Consider the following 17,937-nt stretch of genomic DNA (forward strand, 5'->3'; position numbering starts at 1 on the left):
CAAGTCAGGAGCATCTAAGCAGGTAGAGCAGAGCGTGAGCCCAGCATATACACAGCAACCCTGGGAAGACCTTCCTTCATCTCCCTCTGTGTGATGCTGGGCAAAGCACCACTCTTCCTGAGCCTCTTTCAGAACCATGAGAGGGTGGCAATCCCTAGAGACCTACCACAGCAACTGCCAATCCCTGTCCTTAGCGAGAGCCATCAACAACCCCAACACCTCAATCCGGACACCAAAACCTCAGGGACAAGCTGCCATGAGCTCCTCAAGCGACATATATTACCTTCTCCCCAAGGGCAAAGAGAGCATGACACCTCCCCCCCACCAAAATCTGGACAGGATGACAGAAAGGAAAAACAGAGGCAAGACACACCCACTAATAGGAATATACAATGAGACTGCTGCCTTAGAAACCAGCCAGGAACTTCCAGAGAAGAAAAAAATAACACAGGAGACAGCAATTTTACTCCCAGACATAGATGCAAGAGAGACAAACGCTGCTTGTTCCTGCTCTTATGGTATGGCTTTAGTCCCGGCTGACAAAAAGCCACCCAATGTCAACTGAGAATGGAAGGATAAAATGCAGTCTAGAAAACAATGGAATACGAAGCACTCCTGCAAAGGGATGAAGCGCCAACACAGGCCATAGTGTAAGAGAACCTAAAGCACCCAATGCTGGGGCTGGGGTGAGGCAGAAAGAACGAGAGAGAACAAAAGGCCATGAGCTGCATGGCTCCATTCAGAGGAAATGTCCAGAAGGACGAGAGCAGTGACACAGGCTCCTTTGGACAGTATCACACACATCTGGAAGGATGAACTATGCAGTGGTGGTACCAGTTTATGAAGGAAGAGAGAGTGAGCCAGGTCCCAGTGCAGGCAGGGGTCAGAGAGCCCACCACAGGCAGTACAGGATCTCAGTATCCATCTGCCCACCCTAGATTCTTTGGGGACAGACTGTGTTACAGTACACCACAGACCTGGTCTGGAGGTTCCCATCTATTGCCTTCAGCAAGCACACAGTGCCAAGGACTCATCTGCACCCTAAGAGTGCTTGCATGCACCCCAGACCCACATCCACCCTGTGCACCAATGGGCCAGCAACACCTGCCACCTGTGGCTGGTATGATCCAGTGCTGCTCCAACAAGGGCAGGTTTGGGCAGGGATTGGGGGGTGCACTTCTGCCTCATCCATCCCAGCAGATGCCCTGAGGCTGGGGCTGCTTTCCCGGCCTGTGTGACACCGCTGAGACCAGCAAGAGGATGCTGATAATCATGACAGTCATGGCCACCCTTCCCATCACAGGCAGGCACTGACCCAGGCAGCAGCACTGAAAGGTCAACGGTCCTACTGAGGGTTACACAGCCATCAAACAGAGAAGGGAATCTAGACCAGCCAACCGTGGGCGGGTTTCAGGCTTCAGGCTTCAGAGGCAGGGACAGGCTCGTTGCCCAGTAGCCACTCAAGAGTTATCTGCCAGCGGCCTTATCAGGTGTTGCTTCTGGCCTCCTCTTGGGGACAGTGTTGGACAGTAGAGGACTTCCTCTTCCCCTTCCCCTTCCTCACCACCCAACACCTGCTGCTGGACCCCATTCCTCTTACCCACCCAGCCCCCACCCAGCCAAGTGTGGCTCACCAGCTCCACCTGCGGCCCCAGACCTTCCAGGATCCGATGAGCAGCTTCAGCTTTCTTCTGTGGAGCAAAGAAAAAAGTAGAATTAAACAAGGATTCAGATTGGCACCAGCACTCCCAGAATGAGGCTAAAGCCCAATCAGCAGAGAAGACCCCAGTCACCTGCAGGAGTCCCCAGTCCCTCCCAGGTTGACCCCAGCTAGGGATCTGACCATGGCTAACCAGCTATCGCCTCACCCACTACCTTCTGCCAGGCTTGGATGCCTCTGGTGTCTGCTGACCTCAGAGCCAGAGCAGCAGGAGGGGACAACAGAGCCTTCTAGGATCCCATCTCACAATAGGGTGACTATTTCTGGCCTCTTACCCCCTCCCTCCACAAACCAGGACTCATTAGAAAAACAGAAGCATGCTGCAGAGGGCCCCATGGCTACAGGGCACCCCTCAATAGGCTGGATCTCATCCTCCCAGACCAACCCATGAAGACAACATTGTGCCTCTGCCTGGCTATCTGCCCAGACTGGGACCACCAGGGCCGACTTCCGGAAGCAGGGAGTGGGAGGAGGGGCATGGAGACCGGAGTGTGTGACACAGAGGCAGCTGGGGAAGACTGAACCCATGTGCCACAGAGCAGAGTGACCAGGCAGGTGCCAGAGAAAATTCCGGAGTCCACAGACGTCGTCATCGTCACCTGAGAGCTGAGCAAATGCAGAGCTACCTGACGGCGGGCAAGCTCACCCACCCGCACACAGCAGGGGCAGTGGCTTGTGGGTAGGCTCAAGCTGGCAAGCAGACCAACCTCTGCCTAGAGCTAAGGCCTAGTCGCCCCACAATTGGCTCTTCTGTGTAGAGCTGGGACCCTAAACCGGCAGCCTCGGGGTGACAGGAGCCAAGGCAGTAATGCTGATTCAGTTATGGTACACGGGTGTGTGCCACAGAGCGCTGAGGGAATCAGCTCCAGCTTTGTGCTTAGACAAAACACGGTGGGGCCACAGCTGTGCTCACACAGCTGGGGCGGGGTCTTGGATCTGGGGGTTCTAGGACCTTGTGCTCAGTCAACCACTAGGTGGCTAGACCCACGGCTTATATGAGGATGTGCAGTCCCTCCTTGGGGACAAGGGACAGCCCAGGAAGGGTGACTGCCTCAGGCTCACTACCTCTCATACCACTCCTTACCAAGTCCCACACAGTCCCTCCCTCACAATCTTCTGCCACCCTGGAGGCTGAAGCTACCCCTCCTGCTAAGATGGCCTAGGCCTTGCCCTCCTACATCAGGTCTAGCCATTTCCAGGCCCTCATGCTGTCCCAGCCACCTGCCAGGTTCAACCTACTTTTCCACCCTGGAAAGGTCTCAACTCCCCCAAATCCCTGAGGCCACCCTCACCTGAACTTATGCTGCCTTGCTTGTCTGCACACTGGATAGGGACAGCCATGAGACGGGGGTCCCACAGGGGACCTGCCAGGCTCACCTCCCTGGTAAGGACACAGGGGACAAGGCAGTAGCCTCATCACCCAGGCCTGAGCCCCTCACACCTGCTCTAAGACAGGACCGCGGGGGCTCTTAGCGGACCAACAGCCTGAGTCTCCCAGGGCACTTGCCAGCCTCCCCTAACACAGTGGCACACGGCAAGCACTTGGCTGCCACACCAATACCAGCCCTGGCATACAACAGGTTCCCAAACACTATTATGTCATCCTTATGTGGAGACAAAGCCAATTCACTGTAGATGCCGGTGCACACCACTTAAGAGGTGAGCCAGGCAACCTGGAGGTCTAGCAGGGCAGCTTCACACTGTAGACAGAGACTGGAGGTGACACCCCAACCAAGGAGACCACCAAACCCCTTAAGCCTCGGCTCTGACTACAAGCACACACAACTGACCCTGTAGATAAGGTAACCAGAGCCAGAGGGACATCACTGCCTTAGGTCCTGTGCCCAGAGAACAGCAAGAAATCAGGAGTTCCCTGAGCGTTTTGCAGGAGCTAGAGATCCTGGGGCCAGGTGGGACCAACAAGTCCTCAGCCACCAACATACAGTGCACAATGCCCCTGATGTCACAGGTGAGCCCCAGAGTCTAGACCAACATACTCAGCATGCACGTATGTGTCAACGTAAGCCCAGGCTGTGCACATGATGCCACACACATGTGCCAAGCAGACACACGTGTATGCCATACACAAGCAGGGACAATGAGTACAGGTGTGGCCTCTCCCATCCAGTCTCCTCCCCGACTGTGGCACACACCTCCTATGCTGCCCACAGACTACCAGGGAAGTGGACAAGCCGGCCTTGAGGACAGATGCGGATGCACAAGGCCTTAGGCAGCTCCCAGCAGGACAGGAACATTAGAGGCAGGCTCCTGTCCTGTCTTGTTGCAGAGCCATCGGAAGGAAGAGGAACTAAAACTTAATCCTATTGATCACAGAGTGCTCTAGGCCCTGTCATTTCTCAGGGGAAGCTGGGGAGGCAAGGCCAGCTCCAGGCGCCGTGCTCCAGTACAGGCAAAGGGACAATCATCTCCCATCTCCCTGTCCTAGCAACCTGGAGTGCCTACTATGCCTGACTGGGATTCAGCCCTTAACTAGGACAAAGGCAGGGATGTGTTCAGGGTTAGAGGGGCCTTCCTTACAAGAAAGATAGCTGAGCAAAGCATAGCAGGAAGGGGGCCTTGGAAACATGTGTCCACTATGGCTGGAGAGAGCCATATCTCACTGACTACTTCCCCTCCCCCACAGGCTCCTGAAGTCAGTTCGATCTTGGTTCTGAGTCCCAAACCCAAATCTAACCTGCTGTGCAATCTCAGGCAGGTCCCCTGCCCTTTATGAGCCCCAGTATCTTCCTTAGCAACAGAATACCTACCTACTTCCTACAGAGCCTGAGGCGCAAGCCTTGGCTCTCCCAGCCTCTCTCACTGGGCTTCAGTTTCTTATTCTCAGATACAGAGAGTCAGTTAACACAAGTCCAGACCTAGCCATGGAATCAGCCAATGAGAGTCCCAATACAAGGGGTTGAGACAGGAGCATCCCTCCCACCCACTAGGAGCCAGGCTTGCAAGCCTGAGCCAAGCAGAGTGTGGCAGCAGAGGCCAAGGCTGAGAATCAGGCCTTGTAGCTCAGGAAGGCGGTTCAAATCCCGCATCGACCACATCCTGGCTGCATATCTCTGAACAAGGTGTTCCCTGTCTCTGTGTTTCTCTATGTCTAAGACAGAAACACCTACCATGCATACCTTCGTAGGACTGGCCAGGCAGCTGAGACAACATTAATATCACCAAGTGTGTCACTAGATCTGCTGTGCATGTGTGAGGTGACGGCCATTTCTGTGACCAGTTTGCTCCTCACTCTCCTCCAGCCCAATGTTTATGTCAGGAAGTGGCCCGTGGGCTACCCTTCCCCAACCGCTTGCCAGCCTCTGCTGTGGTAGGGTCTCAGGGTTCAAGGTGACCTGCTCTTGCAGGGCGTACCCGGTTCTCGTCGTAGATGATCTGGACCAGGCTGCGGTGCTTTGATTCTATGGGTGGTGGCGACACCGGCTTCTCAGGTTCAGGAGGCTTGGCGGCCTCCTCCTCCAACTGTTGCTGCAGGGAAGGGGGACAGCATGAGTGGTGCAGGCCGGAAGCTGAGGCGCTGTCATCTCCCCCACACACACACACTTACCCGAAGCCACACACAGGAAGTCAGGCCAATCGCCATTTCCTATGAGTCACCCAGAGACTCTGTGCCCTCCTCAGCCGGGCTCCCTGACAGCTGCATCCAGGCTTCCTGGGTTCAAATCCTGCCCCAGAGACAGAGCACCGGGGGAGGGGGCTCTTCCTTGCTAGGCCTCAATTCTCATCTGTGCAAAGGTGCTAACTGGGCTGCAATGAGGACTAATGAGGTCACACAGGTGTGGCACTGTCCTGGGCTTGCAAGGGGGCAGCCACTCTTACCCACCACTGCCACCTCGAGCTTCTGGAGCAGCTGCAGGCAGAGTGACACCCTCAGCCTGGGACACTACTTCTGACCCACACTATGCAGCCTTGAGAAGTTAGTCATTATCTCTGAACCTCTAATTCCTGCCCTGGAAGTGAAGAGTTCCTAAACCTCTGAGGACTGACCCAGGAGCTGTGCAGACAGTGCTGGCAAGGCAAAACAGACTACTCAGCAGGCAGTTTTCCAGCACACCATCACCACCGTCATCAGTATCATAATCATCTTCATCACCACCGTTATCGCCACCATCACTGCCACTATTATCACAACTATCCCCATCATCATTATGCCCACCATTACCATAATCGTCATCATCGCCATAATCATTACCACCAGAATCATAACCACCATCGTCACCACCGACACCATGGCCATCAACACATCACCACCACCCATCACTGCCACTATCACCTCCATCACTATCCTGATCACTGCCGTCACCAATACCACCATCATCACTATCATCATCACCATCCTCACTCACCGTCAACATCACCATTGTTACTATCAACGTCATTATTACTACCACCACCCTCACCACTACCACCATCCTCATCGCCACCCTCAACTCCATCACACCTAGCAGGAGCAATAGCACTACCAATGCTACCATCACCACCACCTCCACTACCATCACCATCACATTCATTACCACCCCAACTATCACCAATCCTCACCACACACGCCTCTGTCTACACAATAGACCCCTTTTCCATTCCCTTATATCTGGCATCCCTTCCTGCTGCTGCTGTCTGCTTTACCCCAAAGACCGACACCAGGACCGAAGAGTTGAAGAGTCATGGATCTCAGGCTACACGGGAGGCCAGTGCCCAATGTGACCTACAGAGGGTGCCATAAGTGCCATCAGAACATGCTCCATCTTCCTGCTATGCATAGACAGCTGGCGTGTTCAGTCTCACGGGGCCAGAGCTTTCATGGCCCCATACAGGGAGAAGATGAGGCAGAACAGTCAACGCTGAGGCCAGATGAGCCAAGCTGCTTTGGTCCTGCAGTGACCCCTGGTGGCGGCTCTCAAAGTCCAGCCAAAAAAAAAGGAAACCAGGAAACCTAAGAAGCACAAAGGTGAAGGTGCTCCCCAGGAGCCAGAACAAACACTGCCATGGCTACAGCCCTGTCTAAGCAGCACGCATCCCAAGCCTGAAGTCAGACTTTAGTTTCAATCACTCAGGGCTCCAAAGTCACTGTGCCTCTCTGACCCTCGGCATCTTCCTGGGTGGGACCTGGCAGTGACACTGCATGCCCTACAAAGGTGTTTGGAGGACTCAAACAGACACTGAATCATAGCCCTGGTGTGAGCCGTGCTCTGAAGCACCCACGCCTCACACAACCTTCAACCACAGGCTGCGCAGTGATAAGCCCCCACCGGTGCGACCTGGAAACAGCACTGGGAGATGACGTGGGAAAAGCCTCGACCCTCGTGGGCAGAGGGTGGGCTACAGGTGGTGCAGCCACTGTGGAAAAGGCCAGGGTACACCTCACAGCACCACCACCACAGGACTCAGCAGGTCTGTACCCAGGAAAACCAAAACCAGTCCCTCAAGCACACGACACAGCACAACATAGCCACACGGTAAAATGCTACTTTTCCACGGAGAGCCGTGAGGTTCACCTGTGCTCCGTGAACCTTCAAGTCCTTACCCTGAGGACACGAGCCAGAGACACCAAAGTATGTATGTGAGTCCATGTTAGTGAAGTGTCCTAGCCCCCTGCTCAGAGGGTGGCTCTGGCCTGGGAGCTGGGATACTGGTAAATGGCTCTGAGTCTTTCAGGACAATGGAGGAAGTGAGCGCTGGGTACCATGGCCTACTGCCGGTGGATTGAAACTTTAAAGTGATAAGCTCATGCTTGGGCATTTAATTTAGGAATTTTAGTTTGGGGTGGGAGGTGGGGTCGAGAGATTGGTCAGTGGTGTAGTGTGGACGGCTCTTGCAGAGGACCTGAGTTCAGTTCTCAGCATCCAAGTTCCGAAGCTCTCAACGACCTCTAATTCCAGCTCCAGGCTAGCTGAAGCCCTCTTCCAGCCTCTAGACACCTGAACACACACGCACACCCCCCCCCCACAAACACATAAATCAAAATTCATCCATTTATGAATATATATAAAGGGGTGGGGCACGTGTGGCGGTGCATTCCTTTAATCCCAGCAGAAGCAAGATTGTCTCTGTGGGTTCAAGGCTAGCCTGCTATACAGAGTGAGTTCATGGCAGCCAGGGCTACACAATGAGACCTTGTCTTAAAAACAAGGGTTGGGGAGAAAGGGCCTGAACCAGGCAGTGGTGGCACATGCCTTTGGTCCCAGCACTCAGGAGGCAGAGCCAGGCAGATCTCTTTGAGTCTGAGGTCAGCCTAGTCTACAGAGTAAGTTTTAGGATAGCTAGGACTACAAAGAGAAACCCTGCCTCAAAAAGAGGGGGGGGAGCGGGGGGAGGTGATGGTTAACCCATGGCAGGCTGACAAGTCACACGATAGAAAGAACTGACTGCCACAAACTGTTCTCTAGCATCGACATGTGCACACACACATGCTCGAGCACGCCCACACACATACACACACAAATAAGGATAATTTAAAAACAAAAACATTCTTTTATAAGATACCATTCAAAAAGCAATTTTAGGTAAACAACTGTTTTAAAAAACAAAAACTAATAACAGCATCAGCTCTAGTCACTTAGCCTCCAGAGCCAGTAAACAGGCATGCACACAGGGCAGCTCCAGCCCAGCCCCCAAGCCAGGCCCGGAGGACTGAAGATCTGAATTCTCCATTGGCCTGCCATGGCCAACCCGAGCAACTGCAGCAGGGCCCAGACTCGCTCTAGGATTCTGGGCCACCAACCATCTTGAAAGCCCTCATTGGCCTGCTCCTAGATCCCACTCAGCCCTTCATGCAAGCAACAGCTAAAGGTCCCTTCTCCACCCTGGGCAGCTCAAGGTGCCTCTCCCAGGAAGCCTCGGTCCCCTGCAGGCTCTGGATTCTGTTGGAGTGTAGGTGTGTGAGCCTGATGTGCCCAGCCCACAGGCTTCCAGAATCAAGACATAACCCTTGAAAAAGAGGAAATCGCAGGGCCCCGGGCACCTGAGAGTGTGGAGCCAGGCTGCTCCCTTCTTTACTGCTCACCTGTTTTTTCTTCAGCTTGGAGATCTGCTGTTCCACCATGGTGATCTCTCGATCCACACGGTCCATGTTCTGGATCAACTCCTCCTTGGTCAGCCGAGATGGCGCCAGCTCCAGCTCAGCGTCAGCGTGTGGCGGGCTGGGGGGTGACACGGGCTCCAGCTTGCCGGCCAGGCTACGCTCCTATGAGTGGACAGAGACAGAGGGTGGTCACCCAAGTTAGCCTGGCATCTGTTTCCCAGCCATGACTTCAGGCCTCAGCATAGCAACTTTCTACCCTGCACATGGATCCTGCCTTGCTGCCTGGTCCTGACCACCCTTCCCATGGCTGCGTTTATCCAGAAGGCTCCTGGGCCAGCTGAGCAACGAGTCCCTGCTGCCTCCTCCTGGCTACACCTCTCCTATTCCCCCAGAACAGAATTAAGATGCCAACAGTGACCTCCACCTCCAGCCCAGCCCTATATGCCCTCCACGGGTGCATGACAGCCTGTGTGTGCAAGCAGGTTGCAGACCCCGACTGGAGCAGTCCGCTTTTCAGAAAACACCCCTGTCACAGCACACAAGACTCGCGGAGCCACCAAGCCTCGCTTCTTTTTTCTATTTTTACAGAGCAGGAGATGAAACCCCGGGGCCTTACACATGCTAAGCGAGCGCTCTATCACAGGCCTAGCGCCTCTAAGCCATTTTTTACCTTCAATCTTTTAGAGATTTATTTTATGTGGGTTTTGCCTACGTGTACGCATCTGTACTATATGCATGCCCAGTCCCTTCAGAGGTCAAAAGAAGGAGTCTGAACCCCTGGAACTGGGGTTAAGACAGTCACAGCTGTGAGCCATGTGGGTGGTATGAACTGGCGAGCCATCTCTCCCTTTGTTGCCCAGGGTGTCCTCTTGTCTCAGCCTCCCACATACAGGCTGAACCACACCAGGCTCTTAGCTTATGGGCATGGCGTCACCAGGGCTCCTCCGTGAGGCTGACAGGCTAACCGTGTATCTCACACATGGCCCTGCACCTGGCTCCTCCACGGTTTCCTGTTCTCCAGCTAGGGTCAGGGACCACCCAGGCTGTACTAGGATGCTCTGGGAACAAAGAGGTTAGGAAAACAACCCAGTTCCCGTCTATATGGCCCTGGGCTCCAGTCCCAGCCCCAATCTACAGCACTCAGTTCCGTGAACACATATTGTACACAGATGTGCTGGCTATCTCAGGGTCCCTATCTGTAAGATGGAAGGGAGAGATGGTTGGTCCACCTCCACAGTGGCCTGGGAGCCTTGGTGCATCCAAAATGCTCAGCCCAGTATCTGCCAAACTGTTACCAATGAACAGCATGGTCAAGAAACGTCTGTCCCTATCCTGGTCCCAGGCTAGGCCAGCCCCACCCTGCTCCTCTCTAGGCCAAGACAGCAGCTGCTGGCAGACACAGCCAGGCAAAGTCAGCGGCTGCTCCCCGCCCCCACACAGCTGCGACTAAGGACACAGGATGCTTTTATTCCTGGGAACAACTGCAGCCTGGGCAATCAGGTGCCCCACCTACCCCCACCCCCACTACCCTCGCAAGAGCCTAGAAGAGCCTACAAGTTCTATTTGTCCTCGTTCTCTGTCTCAGTGTAGCACTTTGCCCCTGATCTCATGCTGCTATCTAAAACATGAGGACAGGAACATGGCACACTGGGGGCTGGGGACTTCAGGCTCTCCTCCAACAGAATCCTCAAGATCCATCTTGAAACAGAAGGTGGCAGTGAGCATGGTCCCCCGGCCCCAGTGGTCATAGTGTCCCCTCTGCTCTGTTCCCAACAAACGGAAGGAAAAGAAACAGAATGAGAATAAGGGTATATAGGCTGTGTGGCCTGGCAACCTAAAACCATGGACCAAACCTCCCGCAGCCAAGGATGGGTTTCAAAGCCGTGCCACCTACAGGAGGCTCTGTCCCCAAGTCTGGGGCGGCACAGTTACAAGATGCAACACCAGCCACACCATGTGGCTGAGCCCCACTTCCTGGACCGGTTGGATCAGGCTGTCTTTCATGGTGGTTCATCCTTGTGATCAGGCATGAAATGGACCAGAACCACACACCCCACAGTGTACAAACACACAGCAGGCCCCTGTTGCCTGATACAAACACTTCCACATAATGGGCCACCAGAACAAAGGCCACGAACTGTGAAACACGATCACAAAAACATCCAAGGCAGACTGCAGGGCTAGGGGAAGCCATGCAAACAACTCCCTCACAGATGGAGGGGCTCTCTCCAGAGAGATGACAACCTCCTGACTCCTGACTCTCCTGCTACTGGCTTCACACATAGCGAGCCAATGGCAGGAGAGGCAGGGCCTGGCATGCCACGATACATAACAGGCCAGCTTCTAAGTGGTAGGTGACTTTGCTTGCAAGCGACCCCACCCACCTGTTTGCGTCCCAAACTGGACAAGCCCTGAGCCCAACAAGAAATGGGACGGCAATTTAGTTCTCTCCCCAGACTCTTTCAGTCTGATTCTTGTCAGTCAGTCAGTCAGTCAGTCTTTCCCAGTCCATCAGTCCGTCTCTCCTCAGCCTGCCAGTCAGTCAGCCTCTCCCCAACCCACCAGTCAGTCAGACTCGCTCCAGCCAGCCAGTCCTTCCATCATTCTCCGCCAGCTCAGTCACTCTCTGCAGTCCTGTGCCAAGCAGAAAGCGTCAAGGCAGCAGTAAGAAACGTTTAGTTTCTGACGTAGACCTGACATGAAAGGCCTGGGAATGGGACCCCAAGGCTGATCTTTTCCAGTTCCAGCAGAAGCTGGTGGCCAACCCAGCCAGAGACAGGTTCCAGGCCAGAACTGGGGGGAATAGCAGAGGTGGCTGATGGGGAGGAGGTGCCCACAGTCACAAATGCTGTCTCTAAAGCACTCTAACTAGCTTGGGCCACGGTGCTGTCAGCCACCTGAGCTGAGCTCAGCCAGAAGCCATCAAACTAGGACTTCGTTACAGACGTTAGAGTTCAGGGTGTGTGCTTAAGCCAGTGTTCCACACCCCAAACACTGAAGGATCTTTCAGAAACGGACATCCTAAAGTCTTCCAAAACAATGCTCAAAGAACTCCCAAGGCACTGGGAAGCCCCGCAGGACAGCACTGCCAAACGCTGGGGGAGGGGGCAGAAACTCCCCCCAAACTCCTGCTCCTGCTTCCAGCTGGACTCCTCACAAACCACGTTTGCTCAAAGCTGTGTACATTCCATCCACACCCACCCAGTCCCCCTGGAGCCTGGCTCCAGCCCAGCCGGGGCCCAGGCAAGGGAAAGGGGAGCCAGATGAGAGGAAGGCGAGAGGCAGAGACAGTGAGGGACAGACAGAGACAGAGATGCACAATCAAGCAGAGATAGTGTGAAAGGCAAGAGACATGAGGCAGAGACCCTAAAGGGGCATGTGCTGGCTAGTTTTATGTTGGCAAGTTATAGTCATCTGGGGAAGGAACCCTGACTGAGGAAATTCGTCCATAAGATCAGGCTAGATGAAAAGCCTGAGGTGCATTTTCTTAATCAGTGATTGGCAGGAAAGAGCCCAGCCCATTTGTGGGTGATGACACTGCTGGGCTGGTGGTTCTGGGTTCTATAAAAAAGCAGGCTGAGAAAGCCATGAGGAGTAAGCCAGCAAGGAGCACCCCTCCATGGCCTCTGGATCAGCTCCTGCCTCCAGTGTCCTGCCCTGTTCCTGACTTCCTTTGATAATGAAGATTGATGTGGATGGCATATACCAAATAAACCCTTTCCTCCCCAAGTTACTTTTGGTTTTGATGTTTCATCATCACAACAAAAATAACCCAGACTAAGACAGAAACTGGTACCAGAATCCTGGGGCATTGCTGTGACAGACCTGACCGGGTTGTTCCGGGGAGAATTTTGAAAGTTTGGGCAAGAAAACTCATTGATTGTTTAAAGCATAATAAGCTAGTCTGTAAAAGTGGAAGAAAACAGTGTTGAGAGAAATGCAAATGATGGTGGCCTGGCTTGTGGAGTTCCAGAGGGAATTTTGAGAGCATATTTGCTATTTGGGATTAAGACTCTGGTTTTGGTCAGCTGGGACTGAAGAGTCAGCCATAATTTAACAAGAGACTAGTGAAAACTTTGCTTTACTGGAACAATTGATGACCGTCAGCTGGAGCTGAGAAATTAGTGGTGATTAAGAAGAGACCAGTGTCACTGAGGTGAAATCTGGGAAGAGTTTCCTGAGATCCAGCACACAGAAGCTGTGTTCCCAGAGCGGCCAACACTGTACCTTACGCTGGCAGCCAAACTTGGTAATGTAAGAGTCACCTAAGTGGGCCAGGCAGTGGTGGCACACATCTTTAACCTCAGCACTTGGGAGGCAGGCAGATCTCTGAGTTTGAGGCCAGCCTGGTCTATAGATTAAATTCCAGAACAGTCAGAGCTACACAGAGAAAACCTGTCTTAAAAACCAAAACAAACAAACAACAAAAACCCAAAAACAAAGAGTCATCCAGGTAGTATTGGTTTTAAAGACATGAAGGGGTCATGAAGGCAGGAAGCTGAAGTTAGGCACTGTGAGAGGCCATTGGTAAAGGTGCAGCCTCAGTGGCAGGTGAAGGCCCAGGATGAAGGGGTCATACAGAGAAGTTGAGCCTTGGCAACATAAAGAGGGCCCAAGAGAGGCTATTGGTGAAAGTGCAGTCCAGTTACAGCAGAAAAGCCTGGTGTTTTGGAGATGCCAGTACCATGGGATGACCACCAGGAACAGCAGAAGCTGTGGAGTGGAGTCAGCCAGAGCCAGGATCCTAGACAAGCCCTATGGAGGAGCCCAAAGATCCTGAATGGACCTCAGACACTGGACATTGCATTGTTTACACAGTTGGAGTTTGGTTCTCCTTTGATCTTATTGTGACTGTGCTCTCGTTCTTCCTTTTGAAGTAGGAAAGTATTTAACTGATTTTTGCTTTTACAGGAGCCCACAATTGAGAGACTTTAAACTTGTACAAAACAGATTTGAGAGTTTTACAGAGACTTTGAATTTTAAAAGAGACTGGATATTTTTAAGAAGACAACCTTTAGTGTGCTTGATTTGTAAGGCTATGGGGCTTTATAAGCTTGTAAACTGTTTTACATTGTATTGTTATGTCTTTATTAATGTGTGATCTTGGGGATGAATAAGAAAGGAAAAGTTGAGGCTAAACTGTGATGTGTTTATGTCAAGTTGACAAAGGGTCAGTTGTGCTGGCGAGTTTTATATCAACTTGCAACAAGCTATCTGAGAGGAATAAACCTCAATTCAGAAAATGCCTCCATAAGATCAGGCTGTAGGCAAGCCTGTGTGTAGAGCACTTTATTAAATTAGTGACTGATGGGGGAAGACCCAGGCCATTGCAGATGGTACCACCCCTGGCAGTCCTCCGTTCTCTAAGAAGCAGGCTGAGCAAGCCATGAAGAGAAAGCCAGTAAGCAGTGCCCTCCATGGCCTCTGTATCAGCTCCTGCCCCCAGGTTCCTGCCTTGTTTGAGTTCCTATCCTGACTTCTTTCCAAAATAAACAGTGATTCAGACACAAATTCCAAATAAACTCATTCCTTCCCAAGTTGCTTTTGGTTTCATCACAGCAAATGGTAATCCCTAAGACAGGGTGACAGGAGCATTTAAGCCACAAGAGGCCTCAATGGGTGACCGTGAGGGCAAAACCCTCAAAAGAACCACAGGCTAAAACTGGGACGCTCCGGTGAGCAGCTAAGTGACAGTAGAGGCTGACAAGTTCCCATGGAGACATTAAACCCAGAGCTGCTCCTTAGACACCCATCTGCTACCCATTGATGGAGGTCTACTACTGAGAGGCCAGGCCCATCCCCTCCTGCCTTCTGCAAAGCAGAGAGAGCTGGCTCAGGGTTAACAGGGGTTCTAGGACGAGAAGAGCCTCTCCCCAAGAGCTGCCTGCCTAAATCCCATCACCGGCTTCTAGCTCTTAGCCTAAGCTCTAAACAGGGATGTCCTAGGTTGGTCCACGGGGCTGGAAAGACCTTGACATATGACAGGCTATGTAGATGCTCACTTGGTGTGAGCCTGTCATCCTTGTAGCCTTGGGCATGTTTCCTCCTTGCTGCCCCCATACAGCCCCCACCTAGCCTGGAGCTGCTTGACTCACCCACTTGGGGTACACAGCAGGGAGAAAGACCCCACCCCAGTGCCCTGAGTGGCCACTCCCCTTCTGAAGCCTGGTCCCTAGCCCCCATATGGCCATCAGATGTCATTCCCAGCTTCCTGTCAAGCTCTGAAGCCAGTCTCCTTGGCCACTGGAGGCACGGCAGACACCTACACTAAACATACATCTGGACAGCCAGGAAATGCCCATCCTTGTGGTACCAGTCACATCACCCAGGACTTCTGGGGCAGGGGGAGCAAGGGATAGATGGACAGTATAAGGGGATGGACAGATGAGGACAGAGGAACAGATGGGGCAGCTGTTGGGAGGTATATGGCAATAGAGCAGGATGCCGGATGGTGACTGGAATGGGCAGATGGGAGGGTGGAAGTGGGGACAAAGGGACATAGACAACTGGAGCTGAAAGAAGATACAGCGGAGGGGTGACAGACGAGGGAAGGAGAGAAGGGGCGAGCACAGGGCAAAAGGTCTGGGGGGAAGGAATAACATTTGGGCAAGGGATGCAGAAGCTGCAGCGAGGCTGGAGGACGGCCCAGTGGCCAGACCTGGCCCACGTCCAGACCCAGCGTGGTCAGCAGAGTTCCCTGCCAAGTAGGTTTCACAGCCTTCAGGAGCTTCCCTACAGCCTTAGATACCCAACCTCCAAGGGAAACAGCAGGGAACCAGGGGCACAACAGCCAGTGTCAGGGACCAGGGGTAGAGCCAGGCAAGGTTTAAGCAGCCACAAAGAGGCAAAGGGGGCTGATATGGAGAGATGAAATGAAGTCAGGGCTCTATTGCACCGGACCGGATGGCCGCCTGAAAAAGAGCCAGATCTTTCTGCCTGAGAAAGGAAGTTTGGGACCCAGGCAGGTCCTTGCCTGTCCCCACATGACCCGGTGGTGAGGTGGTAAGGGGGGGAAGGGGGGGAGGTGGAGGGTGGCAGATGATGAGAAGACCACTGCCACCACTGATGGTTGCCCAGGGCAACTGAGGCTGACATAGGCTGGACACTGGCTAGACCTGGAAGGATATGGATGCTGGCTAATAGGCTGAGTAGACAGAAGAGAAAGGAGAGGGAAGGGTCCTGGAGTAGCAGAGGAGAGAGAGCTGCCTGAGGTAGGCAAGTATCAGTCTGTCAGTCTGTAACTGACCTTTATTTCACAGGGATAGTCTGGGGAGGGGAATGAGGACTACCTCGATGTCAGGGAAGCAAAGCCCATTTGCCCCCTGACATCCTGGCACCTGCCTTAGGTCACTCTGACAGGGTCACAGCAGCCGAGCAGAACACTCTGGGAATAAGCTGGACTCCTGGAGCTCTAACACGCCAACAACATTCCAGAGCTCATGCCAGCATCTTTACTGTCCCTATAGAGGCTGGTCCAGCCTTAAGGTGTGTGTGCAAAGCTTACAGCCAAACCCTCTATCCAGACAGCCTGGACCACTGAGGGCCGACCTGCTACTGATAAACAAGGAGCCAGCTGGGCTCAGAGGCCCGAGCCTGTGGCAGCACAGCAACAGAGCTGGGGCAAGAGAATAGACAGAAGGCTTAGATCAAGCCTGGCCCGGAGTCACACACCTATCACTGGAGCTACATGCAAGGCTTAGGCAAGCTTGTGATTTCAAGACCTGCCTGAGCTACAGAGTGAGTTCGAGGCCAGCCTGATCCATTTACCAAGATCCTATTTAGGGAAAATATACAGAAATAGTAAAAGGAGGGCTGAAGATACAGTTTGGTGGTAGAGTGATGGCCTAGCATAGATAAGGCCCAGAGTTCCCACTCCCAGCACACCAGGGTAGATGAGCACACAGGATGGAGCTGAGAGATGGGTACCCACTGCTTCCTGGGGTGCAAAGGGCCTCTATGGAGACAGGACTCAGCTCTGGAGCTCCTCAGGCTCACGTGGCTGCAGACATAGACCCGCCCAGCCAATGTAGCAACCAAGGAGCCAGTTAGACCTGGGCAGCAGCAGGGCCATCTGTCACCCTGCCTGAGCCCTCAACTCCAGGCCCTGACATGTCTCCTCTCAAGGGACTTCACAGACCCCTTCCCCAATGCTCAAACATGGAGCAGTTCTGGCTGTCCAGTTTTCTGCATGAAACCTGAGAAGCCCCAAGCCATCATTCCATACAAGCTTCACTGATGAAACCCAGTCCCAATGGAGCACACAGAATGTGCTACCATGGGCACGGGGCTGACCTCATGCCAATCAGCCCCCAACTCTCTGCTCCAAGCTTTGAAGGGCCCTCATTCCCCATTTCCCCGGTCATCTCAGCCAGTGATCATAGCCATACGCCGGGGCCTGCCACACAGTCCGTACACACACCTGCTGGCTAGAGATGCCTTTCCCAATTCTTTCCATCACCCGCGCCTACTCTCCTTACCTGCCTCAGCCCCACTGCTCTGTCCCACCTTCACACTCATGTCACAGCTATCCTCCCTCCTTCCACCCAGCCTTCTCCTGCCTCCATGCCCACCCCTTTCCTGCCCACAGGAGCAGCGGCGGCAGGAGCAGAGCCCATCAGCCTGGCTGCGGTGTACCTTGGTAAGGTCTTCAGACCCACTGGGCTGCCCAGTGGCCAGCAGGGGCGACGGGCGCAGAAGGGTATCAGGCAGTAGCTCCAGGCGAGGACGCTTGCTCTCTGTGAATTCTATGTCAGGCTTGCCCAGCTCAGGCAGGAAGGTGCGAGACTCAGGGCGCAGGTGGAGCTCCTGAGACCTGTGGAGGCCAGGGACACACGTCACACAGGAGACAGGGGCTCAGGGCCAGGATTCCAGGTGTCCACCTCGCCAGGTTCTCATGAGGAGCCTTGTTAGGAGGTCCCTCTGTCTTCCCTGACAGGAGAGGACATGGTTCTGACTCGTGAGGCCTTGTGAATGCCCAGCCTGAACCACTCATTGCAGCCTGAAGACCCCGGAGACCCTCCTGAGCTGATCAGGAATGCAAAACCTAAGACCTACCCCACTGTGACATGTTATTGTTAATGATGACTCTACATTTTAACAAACCCCTGAGGACTCCAAGGCACAGGCCTGAGCAGCACTACGGGAACCATGCAAAAAACAACATACTCAACACTAATCCTTC

At 53.5% G+C, this 17,937-nt stretch overlaps 1 protein-coding gene across 22 annotated transcripts in view; it reads right to left on the reverse strand.

Moving 5' to 3' along the window:
- Positions 1-17,937, reverse strand: part of Ncor2 (nuclear receptor corepressor 2) — a 160,137-nt gene that overhangs the window by 85,762 nt on the left and 56,438 nt on the right. For all 22 annotated transcript variants that reach the window (XM_055606472.1, XM_055606476.1, XM_055606493.1 and 19 more), the window contains 4 exons: positions 17,391-17,568; positions 8,739-8,918; positions 5,093-5,206; positions 1,635-1,691 (listed from right to left, as the gene is read on the reverse strand). In XM_055606472.1, coding sequence (XP_055462447.1) covers positions 1,635-1,691; positions 5,093-5,206; positions 8,739-8,918; positions 17,391-17,568 — 529 coding nt within the window. The remainder of the gene's footprint in view (positions 1-1,634; positions 1,692-5,092; positions 5,207-8,738; positions 8,919-17,390; positions 17,569-17,937) is intronic.

The sequence above is a fragment of the Psammomys obesus genome, unplaced genomic scaffold (genome assembly GCF_907164565.1).
Source record: "Psammomys obesus unplaced genomic scaffold, mPsaObe1.curated_primary_1811, whole genome shotgun sequence".
Classification (NCBI taxonomy): Eukaryota; Metazoa; Chordata; class Mammalia; order Rodentia; family Muridae; genus Psammomys; species Psammomys obesus.